The following is a 16,003-nucleotide window of genomic DNA, read 5'->3' on the forward strand; positions in this document are numbered from 1 at the left end:
CTTGTTTCAGAAATTATTTTTAAAGAACTTACATATGTGAACTCCTCTCAAAACATTTTTAAATGTCATGCCTGAATTAAAAAGGAACTACTGGTTTCTTTTCTACTTAAAGAAAAATATATTGACCATTTAAGCTTAAATAATAAAATATATTTTTTAAAAGCTTTCTTAAGGAAATGCCATCAGTAGCAGTCTTTGGAATATCATTACATCAGACCAGCCTTTCTTTTCCTGCCTTCAGTCTTTTGACTGATTTGGGAAGGAAGGGAATGGACTGGCCTGGAAGGCTATGGGGTCTAGAGCCGATGTCACATTTCTCACATTTATCTTTCAGATGGACGCCCTCTGAGTTGGTGGGTTGGAAGAACCAATGAAACACAGACGTACTGGGGAGGTTCTTTGCCTGATCCTCAGAAGTGTACTTGTGGATTAGAAGGGAACTGCATTGATTCTCAGTATTACTGCAACTGTGACGCTGACCGGAATGAATGGTGATTTCCTTATGCAAAATAAAGTTGTTTTTATTTAATGTTTATTTATTTTTGAGGGAGAGAAAGAGAAAGAGGGAGGAGGAGGGCCAGAGAAAGAGAGACAGGGAGGGAGAGACAAAATCCAAAGCAGGCTCCAGGTTCTGAGCTGTCAGCGCAGAGCCCGAGGCAGGGGTCAAACTCACGAACTGTGAGATCATGACCTGAGCCGAAGTTGGACGCTTAATCGACTGAGCCACCCAGACACCCCGATATAAAGTTTATTGTTAAAAATGAATCACTCAGAACATACAGCAGAGCGAGGCAGATACTGAACAAATTAGTACAGTGAAGAAATTAGATAAAGGTATGTTTTGATGAAATGTGTTACAATCAGTTTGAATCCTAAATGTGAAGACCAGTATCTTTTTATTTGAGTTTTTTGGAAATGGACCACAAATCATTACATTTTATTTTTATAATAGGATGAAATAGAGACATCTGTTTCATGTTTCCTCTTCATTGTAAGTCAGTTATCATTCTTTTTAAAATTGAATGTGGTTAAGAATTCTATTATTTTCAAAATATATTTATAGCCATTAATTACTGAAGCACAGTTCTTCAATAATCTACCTCTGTAAACTTAGAAAGTCTCACAGTTATTTGAACATGTAGCTCTTTAGTTTTTTTTAAGGACAAACCATGCCACAAAGAACTAATAGTCTATTTATCATACCTCAAAAAAGGAAATCTAAAACACTTAGGGATTTGAAAACCGAGGCTGAAATATTGTTTTAAGTAGAAGAGAAGCCTTATGTGTATGTTTGCCTTTGAAACTTTTGAAAAGATATTTAGTATATTTGAGACTAGAGTTGAAATATACATTGGTTTTATTTATTTGTAAAGTGAAAGGTTTTTAAATTTTCCTATTTGCATTTCAGCATTCCATATGTATATCTTACATCACTAAGCACCTGGATCTGTACATAAGAATTATCTAAAAAAATTTTTTTTAACGCTTATTTATTTTTGTCAGAGAGAGTGCGAGTGGGAGAGGGGCGGAGAGGGAGGGAGACACAGAATCCAAAGCAGGCTCCAGGCTCTGAGCTGTCAGCACAGAGCCTGATGTGGGGCTCGAGCCCATGAACCCGTGATACCATGACCTGAACTGAACTCGGAGGCTCAACTAACTGAGCCAACCAGGTACCCCAAGAATTATTCTTAAAAGTACTAATAGTCAATTTGGCTGTAAATGGGATTGATTTGGTTACAGAATCTATGTTAATTTCAGTAATCAGTCCGTTGTTAATTGAGCTTATGTTTTGAATTATGGAATACTCTGTGTATTTATTTGGCAAACATCAAGGCTACATTATATTTAAAAAAGGATTGTTTTAGAATACTCTAAAAGGAGGTTTCTGCATGGAGTCATGATAATATTTTTAGTGTTACATGTTTCATAGAGTATTGTCTTTCTTGCTCAAACTCCAGTTTTTCAGAATATCTACCTCCTGTGGAGGGCACTCTTTTCCTCACTGCCTTCACACACACGCACACACCCACACACACCCACACACACACACACAAAATGTCTACACAATAATAGTGTGTCTTAAAGTGCAAATAAAATGTTAATAGCAGTGCTTACCAGGAAAAATACCTAACCTAATCACCAAATTTCTCCAATGCCTCTGTAACATATTATCCATCAAAAATAATTTTTAGGGGCACCTGGTGTGACTCAGTCTGTCACATGTCCAACTCGATTTCGGTTCAGGTCATGACCTCAGGGTTGTGGGATCAAGCCCCACGTTGGGCTCCGTGCTGGGTGTGGGGGCTACTGAAGATTCTCTCTCTCTCCCTCTCCATCTGCCCCTCCCCACCCTGTGTGCTCTCTTTCTCTCTCGCTCAAAAAAAGCCATTTTTAAAAATAAGATTTTAAAATTTCTCGTATTAAATTCTGCTCCTGGTAAAGTAGCTTGCATGGAGCTAACCTTCCTTAGACACATTTATAATCTCTGGAAATATATTTAGAAAAGCACCTAGTTGAAGAAGGTGGAGAGCAGCCAAATGTAGGCAGAAACTACCAAGGTTGGGGGACGTTGACCCTTGAAAGAAGGAATTCAAGTGGGTGAGATAGATGTTTATATGCTTTTTCGCACGAGGGCACTCACCAAACCATGTGCCATGAGATGGTTAGGACTCCAAGGGAATACTAGATTTTTTTGGCTCCAGGTATCAGAGGACAGAGTTTAGGGCTGCCAAAATGACTAAAAATTGAGGAGGGAGTGGAAATCCCAGAAAGAAGAAAACTACCTGGGCAGAGTTCACTCTGTCGACTCCCCTCAGTGCCCCGACTGCCCTTGAACCGCATATGCACAGGGGAGGTTTCTGGGAATCAAGCAGAGAGCTACCCCTGGAAAACTGAACGAGCTCTAGGGACATTTCAGTGGCATTTCACTTGGACCTTGTGACTTGATTTAAATAAATAGAATATGATCAAAGGGAGGAGAGTCACTTCTGAGATGGAGTCACAAAAGACTATGATTTCTGATTTCCTTGCAACTCTCTCTGCGACTCCTGTTTTGATGAGGCGATCTGCCGTGTCGTGAGCTGTCCTGGGGAGAGGCTCATATGGCAAGGAATTGAAGGTGACCATCAACCGACACCAGCGAAGAGCCAGGGCCCTCAGTCCATCCGCTGGCAAGGAGCAGACTACTGCCAACGACGAACCACATGAGTGAGCTTGGAAGCGGATCCTTCCCCTGTCAAGCACTGAGATGGCGGTAGTCCTTGCCAACTCTCTCGTTGCAGCTGGGCGGGGGACTCGGAGCCAGACTCTCCTGTTGAGCTCTGCCCAGATTCTTGACACACGGAAACATAGATCATAAATGTTGTTTTAAGTCGTGAAGTTTTAGGATAGTTTGTACTGCCATGGTAGATCACTAATACAACATCAATGTACAGATTCCAGAAACTCAGAGGATCTGAAGCAGAATAAAAACAGAGAAGAACACACCTTGGCTTATTGTTCAAATTGCTGCTAAAAAAAATGACAAAGATAAATATTGTAAAAGCAACAGCCAGGTTGGACAGATCTGGTGGAATGCATTCCATGCAGGAAAACAGAGAGATACCAGTGAAGGCTGACTCCTCATCAGAAGCACAGGTCAGAAGACAATGGAATGATCTCTTTAATGTGCTGAGAAAGAAAGCAATGTCAACCTAGAATTCTATACTAAATAAATAGATATTTCAAAACTGAAGGTGAAATGAAGTCCTTTTCAGATTAAGGAAATGCTGAATTTGTTCCCAACACAACTGCACTGTAACAGTATACTAACAGAAATGCTACAGGCTGAAGAGAAATAATACCAGACGAAAACTCATCTTCAGAAAGGAACGAATAAGACTGGAAATCATGATTATGTCAGGAAATATAAAAGCCAGCATTTAAGTTCTTTTTTTTTAATTAAAAAAGTAGATTAAAATTTACTGTTTAATTTTATTATAACATTTATAACACCTAGATTTAAACTATATTACAGCAATAACACAAGGAGCAGGTGTGTGTGTGGTGGGGGGTAGGGGGGGGTTAAGAATATTATCCTGTAGTAAGCTTCTGACATTTTATATTAAGTAATATAACAAAATCTAAGTAAAGTGGATGAATTAAAGACGCATCATGTAAAGATCCGTAAAGCAAACATTAAAAACTATAAACAGACATATAGCTCAAAAGTGAGTAAAAAATAAAATTGAATACAAAGAAATACATAGTTAGCCAAGAGATTTAGGAAAGAGGGTGCAGAAATACAGGAAATCCTATGGGAAAAAATAAGCAACAAATAACAAAATGCTAGAACTAAGAACACAATATCAGTCATTATACTAAATGTAATTATTTATTAATTTATTTGTTTTCTATTCTTTTTTGCTATTGGATTATAATTGGTATACAATATTACATTAATATGTATATCAATTATACAATAGTATATTGTATAATTGGTATACAATATTATATTAATATATACAATATATATTATATTATATTATATTATATTATATTATATTATATTATATTATATTATATTATGCAACGTAGTGATTTGATACTTTTGTACATTATGAAATGATTATCTCGCCATAACCATTCCACTGAAAAGGTAGAAAATGCTCAACTGAATTTCAGAATCACCAGCTATAGTCAGTCTGCAGGAGACGTGAAAACGTGGCCATATTTTCATATGCTTAAGTGAGCAATTGTTTCCTTGCTTTTTTGTGTGTGCAGATCTGGCTCAGAATACCTTGGCTTTGAAATGTAGTGAGGATTATTGCTTATTTTATCATTACAGATTGTAATTTTAAGGATTTTTGTTGTTGTTACTGTTTTTTAGGACCAATGACACTGGATTCCTTTCTTATAAAGAACACCTGCCAGTAAGGAAGATCGTGGTTACAGACACGGGCCGACCGCACTCAGAAGCAGCTTATAAACTGGGGCCTCTACTCTGCCGGGGAGACAGTAAGTGGTGGCATTGTGCTGTAAACGTATCTGGGGAAACCGATGTCACTGAGGACTCATGTTTCTGTCATAGAATAATTAATCAGACTTCTCTTGTGACACCGCATGAGCAGTGTTTGAAGTCTTTCTTTCACTCGGTCAGCAAAGAACGTACCCTCATAAAGTTTAAAGCCCTGCAACAAAGGCTGTGACAGCAAGGCTTGTTCAGATCCCAAGAGAAAGAAACCACTAAGCATCTCAATTTGATTGGTTGGTAAACACATCCCAGCATTCCTAAATTTCTACCTGCCGTTATCTATATAGGAAAGCCTCAGTGCTGCATAAAAGTGTGGAGAATGTATGTGAGTTTTCTCCTGTTGGGCCCGTGGTGAAATTAGAGCATCAGTAGGATCAAATGCCAGTTTGGTCAACATATTTCAACTTTTGATCTCATTTTTGTTTCCAGTTTGTGTGTCCAACTCTAAATCAATGGGACACGCTGTTTTGTGTATTCAATGTATTCGCACTCTAAAGCAGAATTTTAAAATTCAAATATAGTTTCACAGAAAATATTTCTTTTCAGCAGGGATTGAAATGAGTATATGTATCCATACGTGTGGAGACTGATGCATTAATTATTTGTGCCTTTAGTTATTTCCAGGACTTAAAACGGAAATGGGAAAAATATTTATTCACATTAAAAGTATACCCTAAAATACAGTTTTATTCTAGGGGCTCGACAGAGGAAGAGACGATCTAACAACGCAGTGGATTTATGGAGATACACAGCAGAAGTTGCTTAGTTAAAAAGCAAAAATGATACTGGCCTAAAAAATTTATATATAGTTATAAAAAATGTCTGCCATTATACCTACCATCCCCAATCTTAAGCATCTCTACTTCCTGTCCTGCCAGTAGGCTCACACAATCACATGAAGAAGACGTAGGATATTTCATGGAGAGAAAAATTATGTGCAAACAGACGAGGTTGTAAACTCAGGATGCATCCAGGGAAGTACGATGATTTTGTGACTGCAGAGAAATTGTTCTATACCTCACACACAGTTTTCCCTGCTGGCTCTCATCTTAACCCTTCAGGGGCCTGGGCTGGCTTCCTCCCTCTCCCTTATATCATTTGCCACAGTCCCCGGGAAGGTGTCTGCTTTGACTCATGTCACTACCCCTGGCGCTGAGGGCTTCTTTCGCACAGACTTTCTGCCATGAACTTAAAACACACCGCACTTTTCACTTAAAGTAGAGGTTTTCCATGCAAGGCAGTGTTTGCCCCTCGGTGGACATTTGGCAATACCTGAAGACACTTTTGAGTGGTACAGTTGTTGGGGGGTTGAGTGCTACTGGCATCTAGAGGGAGAGGTCAGGAATACTGCTAAATATCCTCTAATGTGCAAGACAGCCATCTGCAACAAGGAATGATCTGGTCCAAAATGTCAATAGTACTGAGGTTGAGAAACCACAGCGTTAAACTTTTGTGACCGTGGGGCTGCAGAGGGAGGAAAAACATTAGGAATAAGAATTTGCAAGCAATTTAAGTATTTAGAGACCTGCTAAATAATTTCTCACTTTTAAATGAAATAGTAATTGAGAGTTTCCTTGGCCTTCTTGCACATCTATTTTAGGCTTGAGGCTCATCCTCACATAACGTCACAGGACTGTTTTCTGCCTGGGGGACCCGTTCTTATTTTCTCAGTCAGAAGAGCAATGGCTACAGAACAATGGATGCCCCCCCCCTTCTCTACATGGGAAATCTGCACCCCCGAAGGTGCAGTGCCTTAGGCACATTTATTTTTCTTTCCAGGTGAGATAGACTGGGTAGATATGGGACTTCTAGATATGGAATCATGCACACTGGGCCTGATAAGCAGAAGAAAGGTGTGCAGACACTATCCTGAAGGCAGTAGGGCCTGAATATTGAATAATTTAAGGCTGAGAAATAGCTTAATCTTCACAATCCAATTGAAAACATGAAGACCAGTTATAAATCTAAAGGCCAGCGAAGTGACCTTTGATGTAAGACAAGGAAAAATGATGAGGACTTGAACCAGGCAGTTGTTGGCATGGGACTTACGGAAGGGGCTCAGAGAAAGAGGTAAATTCGGCATGATCTGGATGGGAGTGGAGGCTGAAAGCGTGAAAGTGGAGGTTGAAAGATCTCTGACTTTCTGATCTAAGTAAAGCTGCTGTGACAGTAAGAATTCTAGTACCCTTCACTGAGACAAAGGGACTTTTAGATTTTCTTTGACAGAAAAACGGAAAAATGAGTATAAAAAAATAGACATTTTGGTTTTATCACACACATGAGAGATGTTGAAAGTTTTCTATCTAGCTATGTTTTTCTAGGAAAGAGGACAGAAGCCTTGAGAAGGCAGGACAAAGAAACAAAAATGACTCTGAGACCTATTGATACCAAATATGAGCTTGCCCCTAATTAATTGAGGTTGTCTTTTTCCAAGTCCTTCTTTGATTATTTTTTTAAATGTACGTGGTTCTGAAATTCCACGTGACTGCTGCCATTGTCGTTTGATACCAGAAGCACAGGTGACATTGTTAGGTGTTTGTCTTAAAGCACAACAGGTATGAACGATAAAGCTGCCTTTAAAGTTGTGCTACAGACACAAAACTTAGTAAATACTATTGTCCTTACGAATTTATATATGAATATGGAAATAAATTTCTTGAAGATTTATGTGAAAAGTAAATGGCAGCATTTGACATCCTATTCATGATAAAAGCAGAGTAGGAACTGAAGAGAACATCCTCAGTGTTTTAAAAGGCATATATGGGGGCACCTGGGTGGTTCAGGCCATTAAGCATCTGACTCTTGATTTAGGCTCACGTCCTGATCTCTTGTGAGATTGAGCCCAGGCTCCACACTGGGCATGGAGCCTGCTTAAGATTCTCTCTCTCTCCCTCTGCCCCTCCCCTGCCTGCGCTGTGTCTCAAAAAAAGAAAAAAAAAATTAAAGGCATCTATGAAGATCTGACAGCTAATATCATATTGAATAGCCAAAGATTTAAAATGCTTTCCCTCTGAGATCAGGATTAAGGCAAAGATGTCTGCTATTACCTGTCCGATTCAATATCATACTGTTGGTCCTAGCATATGCAATATGAAAAGGAATTCAAGGCATATAGATCAGAAAGGAAGATATAAAATGTTCCATTTATAAATGATACGGATTTCTAGGTAGGAAATCTGTAAGAACTTTTTTTTTTTATTTTTTTATTTTTAAAAAAAAATTTTTTTTTTCAACGTTTATTTATTTTGGGGACAGAGAGAGACAGAGCATGAACGGGGGAGGGGCAGAGAGAGAGGGAGACACAGAATCGGAAACAGGCTCCAGGCTCCGAGCCATCAGCCCAGAGCCTGACGCGGGGCTCGAACTCACGGACCGCGAGATCGTGACCTGGCTGAAGTCGGACGCTTAACTGACTGCGCCACCCAGGCGCCCCAGGCATAGATTTCTTAAATACAACGCCAAATGCATGATCCATAAAATTGTTAAAAATGATAAATTAATTTTCATCGAATTTAAAAACTACTTTTAAAATGACATTGTTAAGAAAGTGAAAAGACAAGCCACAAACTGGGAGAAAATATTTACAAAATACATACCCGATAAAGCCTAGTGTCCAGGATATAGAAAGAACATTACTCTCACGGGTCAATAAAAAATATTCAGATTAAGACATGGGCAAAAGATTTGCACATTTATCAGAGAAAATATACAGATTTCAAAAAGCACATAAAAAGATTTTCAAGGGGCACCTGGGTGGCTCAGTGTCCACCTACGTGTCCACCTTCAACTCAGGTCCTGATGATCTTGCGGTTTGTGAGTTCGAGCCTTGCGTCAGGCTCTGTGCTGACAGTTCAGAGCCTGGAGCCTGCTTTGGATTCTGTCTCCTTCTATCTCTGCCCCTGCCCCACTTGTGCTCTTTCTCTATCAAAAATAAGTAAATGTAAAATAATAATAAAAAAAAGATTCTCAATATCCTTCGTCATTAGGAAAATGTAAAATAATACCATAAGGAGATATCAATATATAACTGTTAAAATTGATAAAAATTTTTAAAAAAGAGACAATATCAAATTCTGGTGAAGATTCAGAGTAACAGGAACTCTCACTGCTGGTACAAATGTAAAATGCTACAGACACTTTGGAAGATAGTTTGGCAGATTTTTTTGTTTTTGTTTTTTCATAGGTTAAGCACACATTTACCATATGATACAGCAATTCCATTCTTAGATATACAAGAGACATAAAAAAACCTGTATGTAAAGGTTTATACTGGCTCTATTCATAGTCTCCTAAAACTGGAACCCACCCAAATGTCCATCAACAAGTGAATGAATAAGTTTCCCATTTTACTGTGGTGTAGCCACTCTATACAACGGAATTCTACTGAACATTAAAAAGAAATGGAGTATTGATACATACAGTAACGTGAATGAATCTCAAGCACTTTATGCTAAGTAAAAGAGTCTTACTTAAAATATGTGCTGGATGATTCAGTGTCTAAGGTATTTTGGAAAAGGCAAAACCATGGGAACAAAAACAGGATTTCAGTTGCCAACAGCTTCAAGGTGAGAGGAATTCTGCAAAGGGGAACAGATTAAGGACATGTTCTACATCTTGAGTGTGGTGGTGGTTTCATGGCTTTATGCATCTGTCAAGATTGTTACACAAATAAAGGGTCATTTTTATTCATGTAAATTATCCTTCAATACATCTGACTCCAAAAAAAAAAAAAACCCTCAAAAAAAAAGACTAAATGTTAGTATGAACTAAATGCTCTTTTTTAAAGAGAAGTTTTAGGTTTATAACAAAATTGAAAGGCAAGTATGGAGATTGCTTTATATCCCCTGCCCACACACATAGATAACCTCTCTTATCAACATCACTCACCAGAATAGTACATTTTTTTTAACCAAGGATCATAACTGCTTAATTTAAAAATTGGTTTATCTAAAGAATACCGTAAAACTAGAAGACATTGATGAAAAAAATTGATAACACAAACAAATGAAAATATATACCATGCTCATGGATTGGAAGGATCAATATAATTAAAATCTCCATACTACCAAAGCAATATACAGATTCAGTGCAATCCCTATTATAATACCAATAGTATTTTTCACAGAACTAGAATAATTCTAAAAGTTGTATGAAACCACAAAAGACCCTGAATAGCCAAACCAATCTTGAGAAAGAAGAACAAAGTGGGAGGTGTCACACTCCCAGATTTCAAGTATACTACAAAGGTATATCCACACTTAATCTACAAGAAAGGAGGCAAGAATATACAATGGAGAAAAGACAACCCCTTCCACAAATGGTGCTGGGGAAACTGGACAGCTACATGCAAAAGAATGAAACCTGACCACTTTCTTACACCATATACAAAATAAACTCAAAGTGGATTAAAGGCCTGAATGTGAGAACTGAAACTATAAAACTCCTTAAACAAAACATAGGCAGTAATCTCTTGGACATCAGCTTTAGAAACATTTTTCTAGCTATGTCTCCCCAGGTAAGGGAAACGAAAGCAAAAATAAACTAAAATAAAAAGCTTTTGTACAGCAAAGAAAACCATTAACAAAACGAAAAGGCAAGATACTGAATGGGAGAAGATATTTGCAGATGATATATTTGATAAGGGGTAATATCCAAAGTATATAATAATCTTCCACAACTCAACACATAATCCAATTAAAATGAGCAGAGGACTGGAATAGGCATTTTCCTAAAGAAGACGTAAGGATGGTCAACAGACATATGAAAAGATGCTCAATATCACTAATCATCAGGGAAATGAAAATCAAAACACAATGAGATATCACCTTATACTTGTCAGAATTGCTAGTATCAAAAAGATAAGAAATAACAAGTGTTGGCCAGAAACTCTTGTTCACTGAACGAGTGTTCATTGAACTCTTGTACACCATTGGTGGGAATGTACATTGGTGCAACCTGTGTACAACAGTATTGAGGCTCCTCAAAACATTAAAAATAGAGTTACCATTTGATCCAGGAATTTTGCTGCTGGGCATTTGCCTAAAGAAAATGAAAACAGTAATTTGAAAAGATATATGCATCCCTATGTTTATTGTAGCATTATTTACAATAGGCAAGATATAGAAGCAGCTTACATGTCCATCAGTAGATGAAGGGATAAGGAAGAAGCAGTATATATTAAGTATTATATATCTTATTAATATATCTACTAAGTCTATATCTTATTAATCTATATCTTATTAATTAATTAATCTATATCTTATTAATCTATATCTTATTAATATATCTATTAAGTGTATATATATCAGCCATGAAAAAGATGAGATCTTGCCACTTGCGACAACATGGATGGACCTAGACGGTATTGTGCTAAGTGAAATAAGTCAGCCCGAGATAGACAAATACCATATGATTTCACTCGTATGTGGAATCTAAAAACCAAAACAAAACAAAACAGAAGCAGACCCATAAATACAGGGAACAAAACCGTGGTTGCCAGAGGGGCAGAGGTGGGCGATGGGTGAAATGGGTAAAGGGGATTTGGAGGACCAGAGTTCTAATTATGGAATGAATAAATCCGGGGAATAAAAGGGACGGAATAGGGAATATAGTCAATGGTATTGTAGGAGTGTTGCATGGCGACAGATGGTAGCTACACTTGTGGTGAACACAGCATAACATATACGGTTGTCGAACCTCTATGTCATACTCCTGAAACTAATGTAACACTGTATGTCAACTGTACTTCAATTTAAAAAAAATACCAGAAATAAATTCATAAAACAGCCAAGGTTTTAGTAACACGGTTGTCCTCTAGGACACTCATAGAATCCTGCTGAACATGTTTCTAACTTTTATTAACTGTAGAAGCAAAAGAGTCAAAGGAAAGAATTGTGGGAAAACATCTGGGTTTACTGGTTAATAAGTTGTAATTAGTCAGAGGGCTTACTCGTATACTTTCCTTTCTCCCAGAAGCAGTGGGAACATCCTCATTTTGAGGTTCCATCCAAAGTCTTCTTGACTGGTAATCCCTCAACTTTGGCATGCATAAAGATTAACTGGAGAGCATGCCCACTGTGCTTACACTGTCTTCAGAACTCTCCCCAAATGCTAAAGAGAAAGAGTGGATATCCAGTATTGACACACAGGTCAGGAGGACATCTACAGAGACCATTCCCTACTTCTGCGGGTCCTGTGGCAGAGGGAAAACTCATGGACCTCTGATGGCATCTGGCTTCACTGCCTTTTCATTTCCTTTCCTTCATCTGCAAAATCTCCCCAAGCGAAACATTTACTGAAACTTTCCACACTCAGTGAAGACTTCAGTAGGTCTCTAGAGGACTTGGCCTTATACTTTCAAAGAATATTGAACAAATTACAGAGATATATTTTCATACTGGCTTTTAATTATTTTTGAGCCTCTCAAGAGCAGATCCATTGCTCATTTATTATTGTGTTCCTGGCACCTAGTCCATTACCTGTTACATGAAAGATAATCAATAAATAGCAGTTTGTGAAAGAATGAGAAAGATCCATCATATATGGCTCAAGAAACCTATAACTTTGAATTATTTGAAAGAGACAGGAATCAGGTTTTGATGTATCCGCAATTAAATGATGTGCAAATATACACTTTGAATGGAAAGAGTTTAGCTTTTATTGAAAGATGTATTCCAATTGAAAAATCACATAGTACATGGAGTATCTAGTTCCATCTGAACCATTTTTCATCAATACACTTGGACTTGGGCACTGAAAGTGCTTTCAAATGAATATATGATTTTACTTAATATTAATAATTTTGATTTTTACTCTTCTAATAATCCAGCACCTTTGTAAAACTGAAATACTTTCTACTTGTTGGAGGAAACGATATTTTGTCCATTTTGTTTGTTTTCTGTTCTTTTGAGATGACTTATATTACTCACTGGTAATTAATGCTCAAGCAGCTTCACAAATGTGAGGGAACATTCTCTCTCATGCTTTCAAAAGATTTCCCCTTTTCTGAGACCAGGAATCCTGATAATTCTCAAGACTGTAATAATACCTCTTGTGATAATTTTATATACATGCATACCTTTATTTATAGTTTTAATATTAAATATTACTGACTTAATTGATATAGGCATTATAAAATTTTAAGGTATACAGAAATGTATAAATGTCAAAGAAAAGAGTATACTAATAACCAAGAGTCACACAGCTCAGAAATAATGATTCACATCAGTGAATATTATTCCAGACATTGCTGGATATTCCCAGAGCAGGGTTTCCCAACTTTGGCAATCCCAACATTGGGGCTGTTATGATTGGGGGCTGTCCTGTGTATTGCTGAACACGTAGCAATATCCCTGGTCTCAATCCACTAGTAGCACTTTTCCCCTAGTTGTGACAACCAAATATGTCTCCAGAAATTTTCAGATGTCCCCTGGGGGCAAAACCTTCTCATGTTGAGAGAAGCACTACTCTAGACAGAAAAATAGAAACAGAGATTGAGAAATACGTTTGCAAAACTTTATTAATGGAAATCGACAGAGAAAGAAAACCAAATTGAAGCCAAGGGAATTGCTTTACATTATTTATATATCTCATAAATATATGTTCAACTTGAGTGATCCCACTAAACCTTAAAAAAAGATTATGAAAATTTAAAACATTACAGAGTCACTAGGCTTTATGTTAAACTCATTTTTAAATTTTATACAGTATTGATCTATTGTGAAAAATGGGAAAAGTAACTCATTTGTCCTCTCCTCTTCTTTTTCTCCCCCACCTCTCCTTTTTGCTAATTTTGCTGTTATTTGTATAGTTGTTTATTTCTTAATGCTAACTGCTAGTCTATCATCAGAGCCTCTCTATTCTTGAATGGTTTTTTATTTTGATTTGTTTCTTCTTGGACTGCATTGTCAGGTAGCTGATGTTTTCTGTTTTCCTCCAGAAAGACTCTTGAGTGTTGCATTTCTTGAGTATGCACGTGCTTGGGAATATTTGTTGCCTCAGAACTCTAAAATAAAATTTGCAAGTTTAACTTTATATTATTTTTTGATAACAGCTTTAGTGAGAAATAATTCACATGCCCTACAATTCACCCATTTAAAGTGTATAGTCTGATCATATTTTAGTATATTTGATCATTTCGGTACATTATAGAGTTATGCAGCCATCACCACAACCCAACCAATTTTGGAACATTTTCATCACCCCAAAAAGAAACCTGTACCCACTGATCAGACAGTCCCTGTTTCCCTCCTGCGCTGACTCCAACCCTAGTCAACAACATTTAGATGCAAACACAAGAGTATGTGGTCTTCGTGACTGGCTGTTTTCACTTAGCATGATATTGTCAAGGCTTATCCATGTTGTACTGTGTATCAACACTTCAATAATATTTATGACCAGATAATGTTCCATTGTATGGATAGATGACATTTTGTTTACCCATTAATCGGTTGACAGACGTGTGGCTTGGTTCCACTTTTTGGCTATTATAAATAATGCTATACATGAACATCCATGTATGAGGTTTTTTCTGGATACATGTTTTAATTTATATTGAGTATATTTCTAGGAATAGAACTTCTGGGGTGTAAGGTAACTCTACATTTGAACTTTTTATTTATTTATCTTTCTTAATTTTTCTAATGTTTATTTATTTATTTTGAGAGACACACACACACACACACAATGTGAGTGAGGCAGGGGCAGAGAGAGAGAGGAGAGAGAGAGAGAATCCCAGTCAGGCTCCACACTGTCAGTGCAGAGCCCAATGTGGGACTTGAACTCATGAAACCATGAGATCATGACCTGAGCTGAGATAACGAGTCGGACACTTATCCACCTGAGCCACTCAGTCACCCCTTCAACTTTTTAGAAACTGACGTAACATTTTAGTGGGTTGCACTTTGTGACTCGCCATTTGTACATATTATCCTACTTTTGTCTGCGCTGAGACATGCAGTCATCCTGTCCTTCCACACCTTTTCCAGATAGCTTTTGGCTGATATTTCATTACAAAGTAGGCTTTTATTTTTATTGTTCCTCAAAAGGGTTTGTGCATGCTTTATTCTCAGATTTCTTTCAAATATGAGAATGTCTGCCTATTGCTTTAACACACAAAAAATTAGGCTGGATATGTTTTCTTTCTCTCAGAAATTTGTGGAGAGTGCTTCTTTGTCTTCTGGTATTGAATCTTGCTGTATTCTGAAGCCAAACTTATTTTTTCACCTTCTAGAGGATTGGCTTTTTCTGACCAAATACTTTAATATTCTGTCCTCAAGGTCAGTAACTTAACAAGGATGCATTTCAGTGTTACGCTTTGTCATTAATTCTCCCTCAAGTTGAATGTCATATGGTAAACTATAGAAAGTGTATATTTTTTAAACTGTTTGGTGTTGCAAACATGATCTAAATTTCTGCTCTCAGTTTATTAATCTGAACAAGGTAGTTTTTTAACTCTGGCATTTGAGTGTTTCTAACTATTTGACTCAATGTACTTCTTCTCAGTTAATCCATTGTGTTGAAATTTTATGTCAATCAAGGAACCACCAAAACTTAAGCATAGTTAAAAAAGATTGTTCTAAGTTTCTTGTTCTAAGAAACTCTTGTCATTGAAATTGTTTTTTTTCATTTTCTCTGCATTGACTTGTTCAGCTGTCTGAGAAATCACAGCTGCCCAAAATGCATTAAATAATCAAAGGTGCATGTAGGCAATAAATAACTTTGCAGAAGTTACATTCATAGACTTGAGAAAGATATTGACTAGTGATTTGGTTAATTTCTCTTCCATTCGACAGAGTTTTGTTCCATTTGGCAGACTACGTATAAACCATTAAGGAGAGTGAGGATCAATTCTATTTTAACAGATAATCATATAATTTTGCAAGCTCTACTATGTCTGATAATCCTCTACCAATAAGAAATTCTTTTTAATTTTTATATTTTTATTTTCTTTCCTTAGGTTCTCTTTATTTAATTTTCCTCGTGTTTCTTCTC

General features: G+C 37.1%; 1 protein-coding gene across 4 annotated transcripts in view; it reads left to right on the forward strand.

The window, feature by feature from the left end:
- CNTNAP4 (contactin associated protein family member 4) overlaps positions 1-16,003 on the forward strand; it is a 252,819-nt gene that overhangs the window by 190,778 nt on the left and 46,038 nt on the right. For all 4 annotated transcript variants that reach the window (XM_023245047.2, XM_023245046.2, XM_045046819.1 and 1 more), the window contains 2 exons: positions 335-491; positions 4,868-4,995. In XM_023245047.2, the coding sequence (XP_023100815.2) occupies positions 335-491; positions 4,868-4,995 (285 nt within the window). The remainder of the gene's footprint in view (positions 1-334; positions 492-4,867; positions 4,996-16,003) is intronic.

The sequence above is a fragment of the Felis catus genome, chromosome E2, assembly GCF_018350175.1.
Source record: "Felis catus isolate Fca126 chromosome E2, F.catus_Fca126_mat1.0, whole genome shotgun sequence".
Classification (NCBI taxonomy): Eukaryota; Metazoa; Chordata; class Mammalia; order Carnivora; family Felidae; genus Felis; species Felis catus.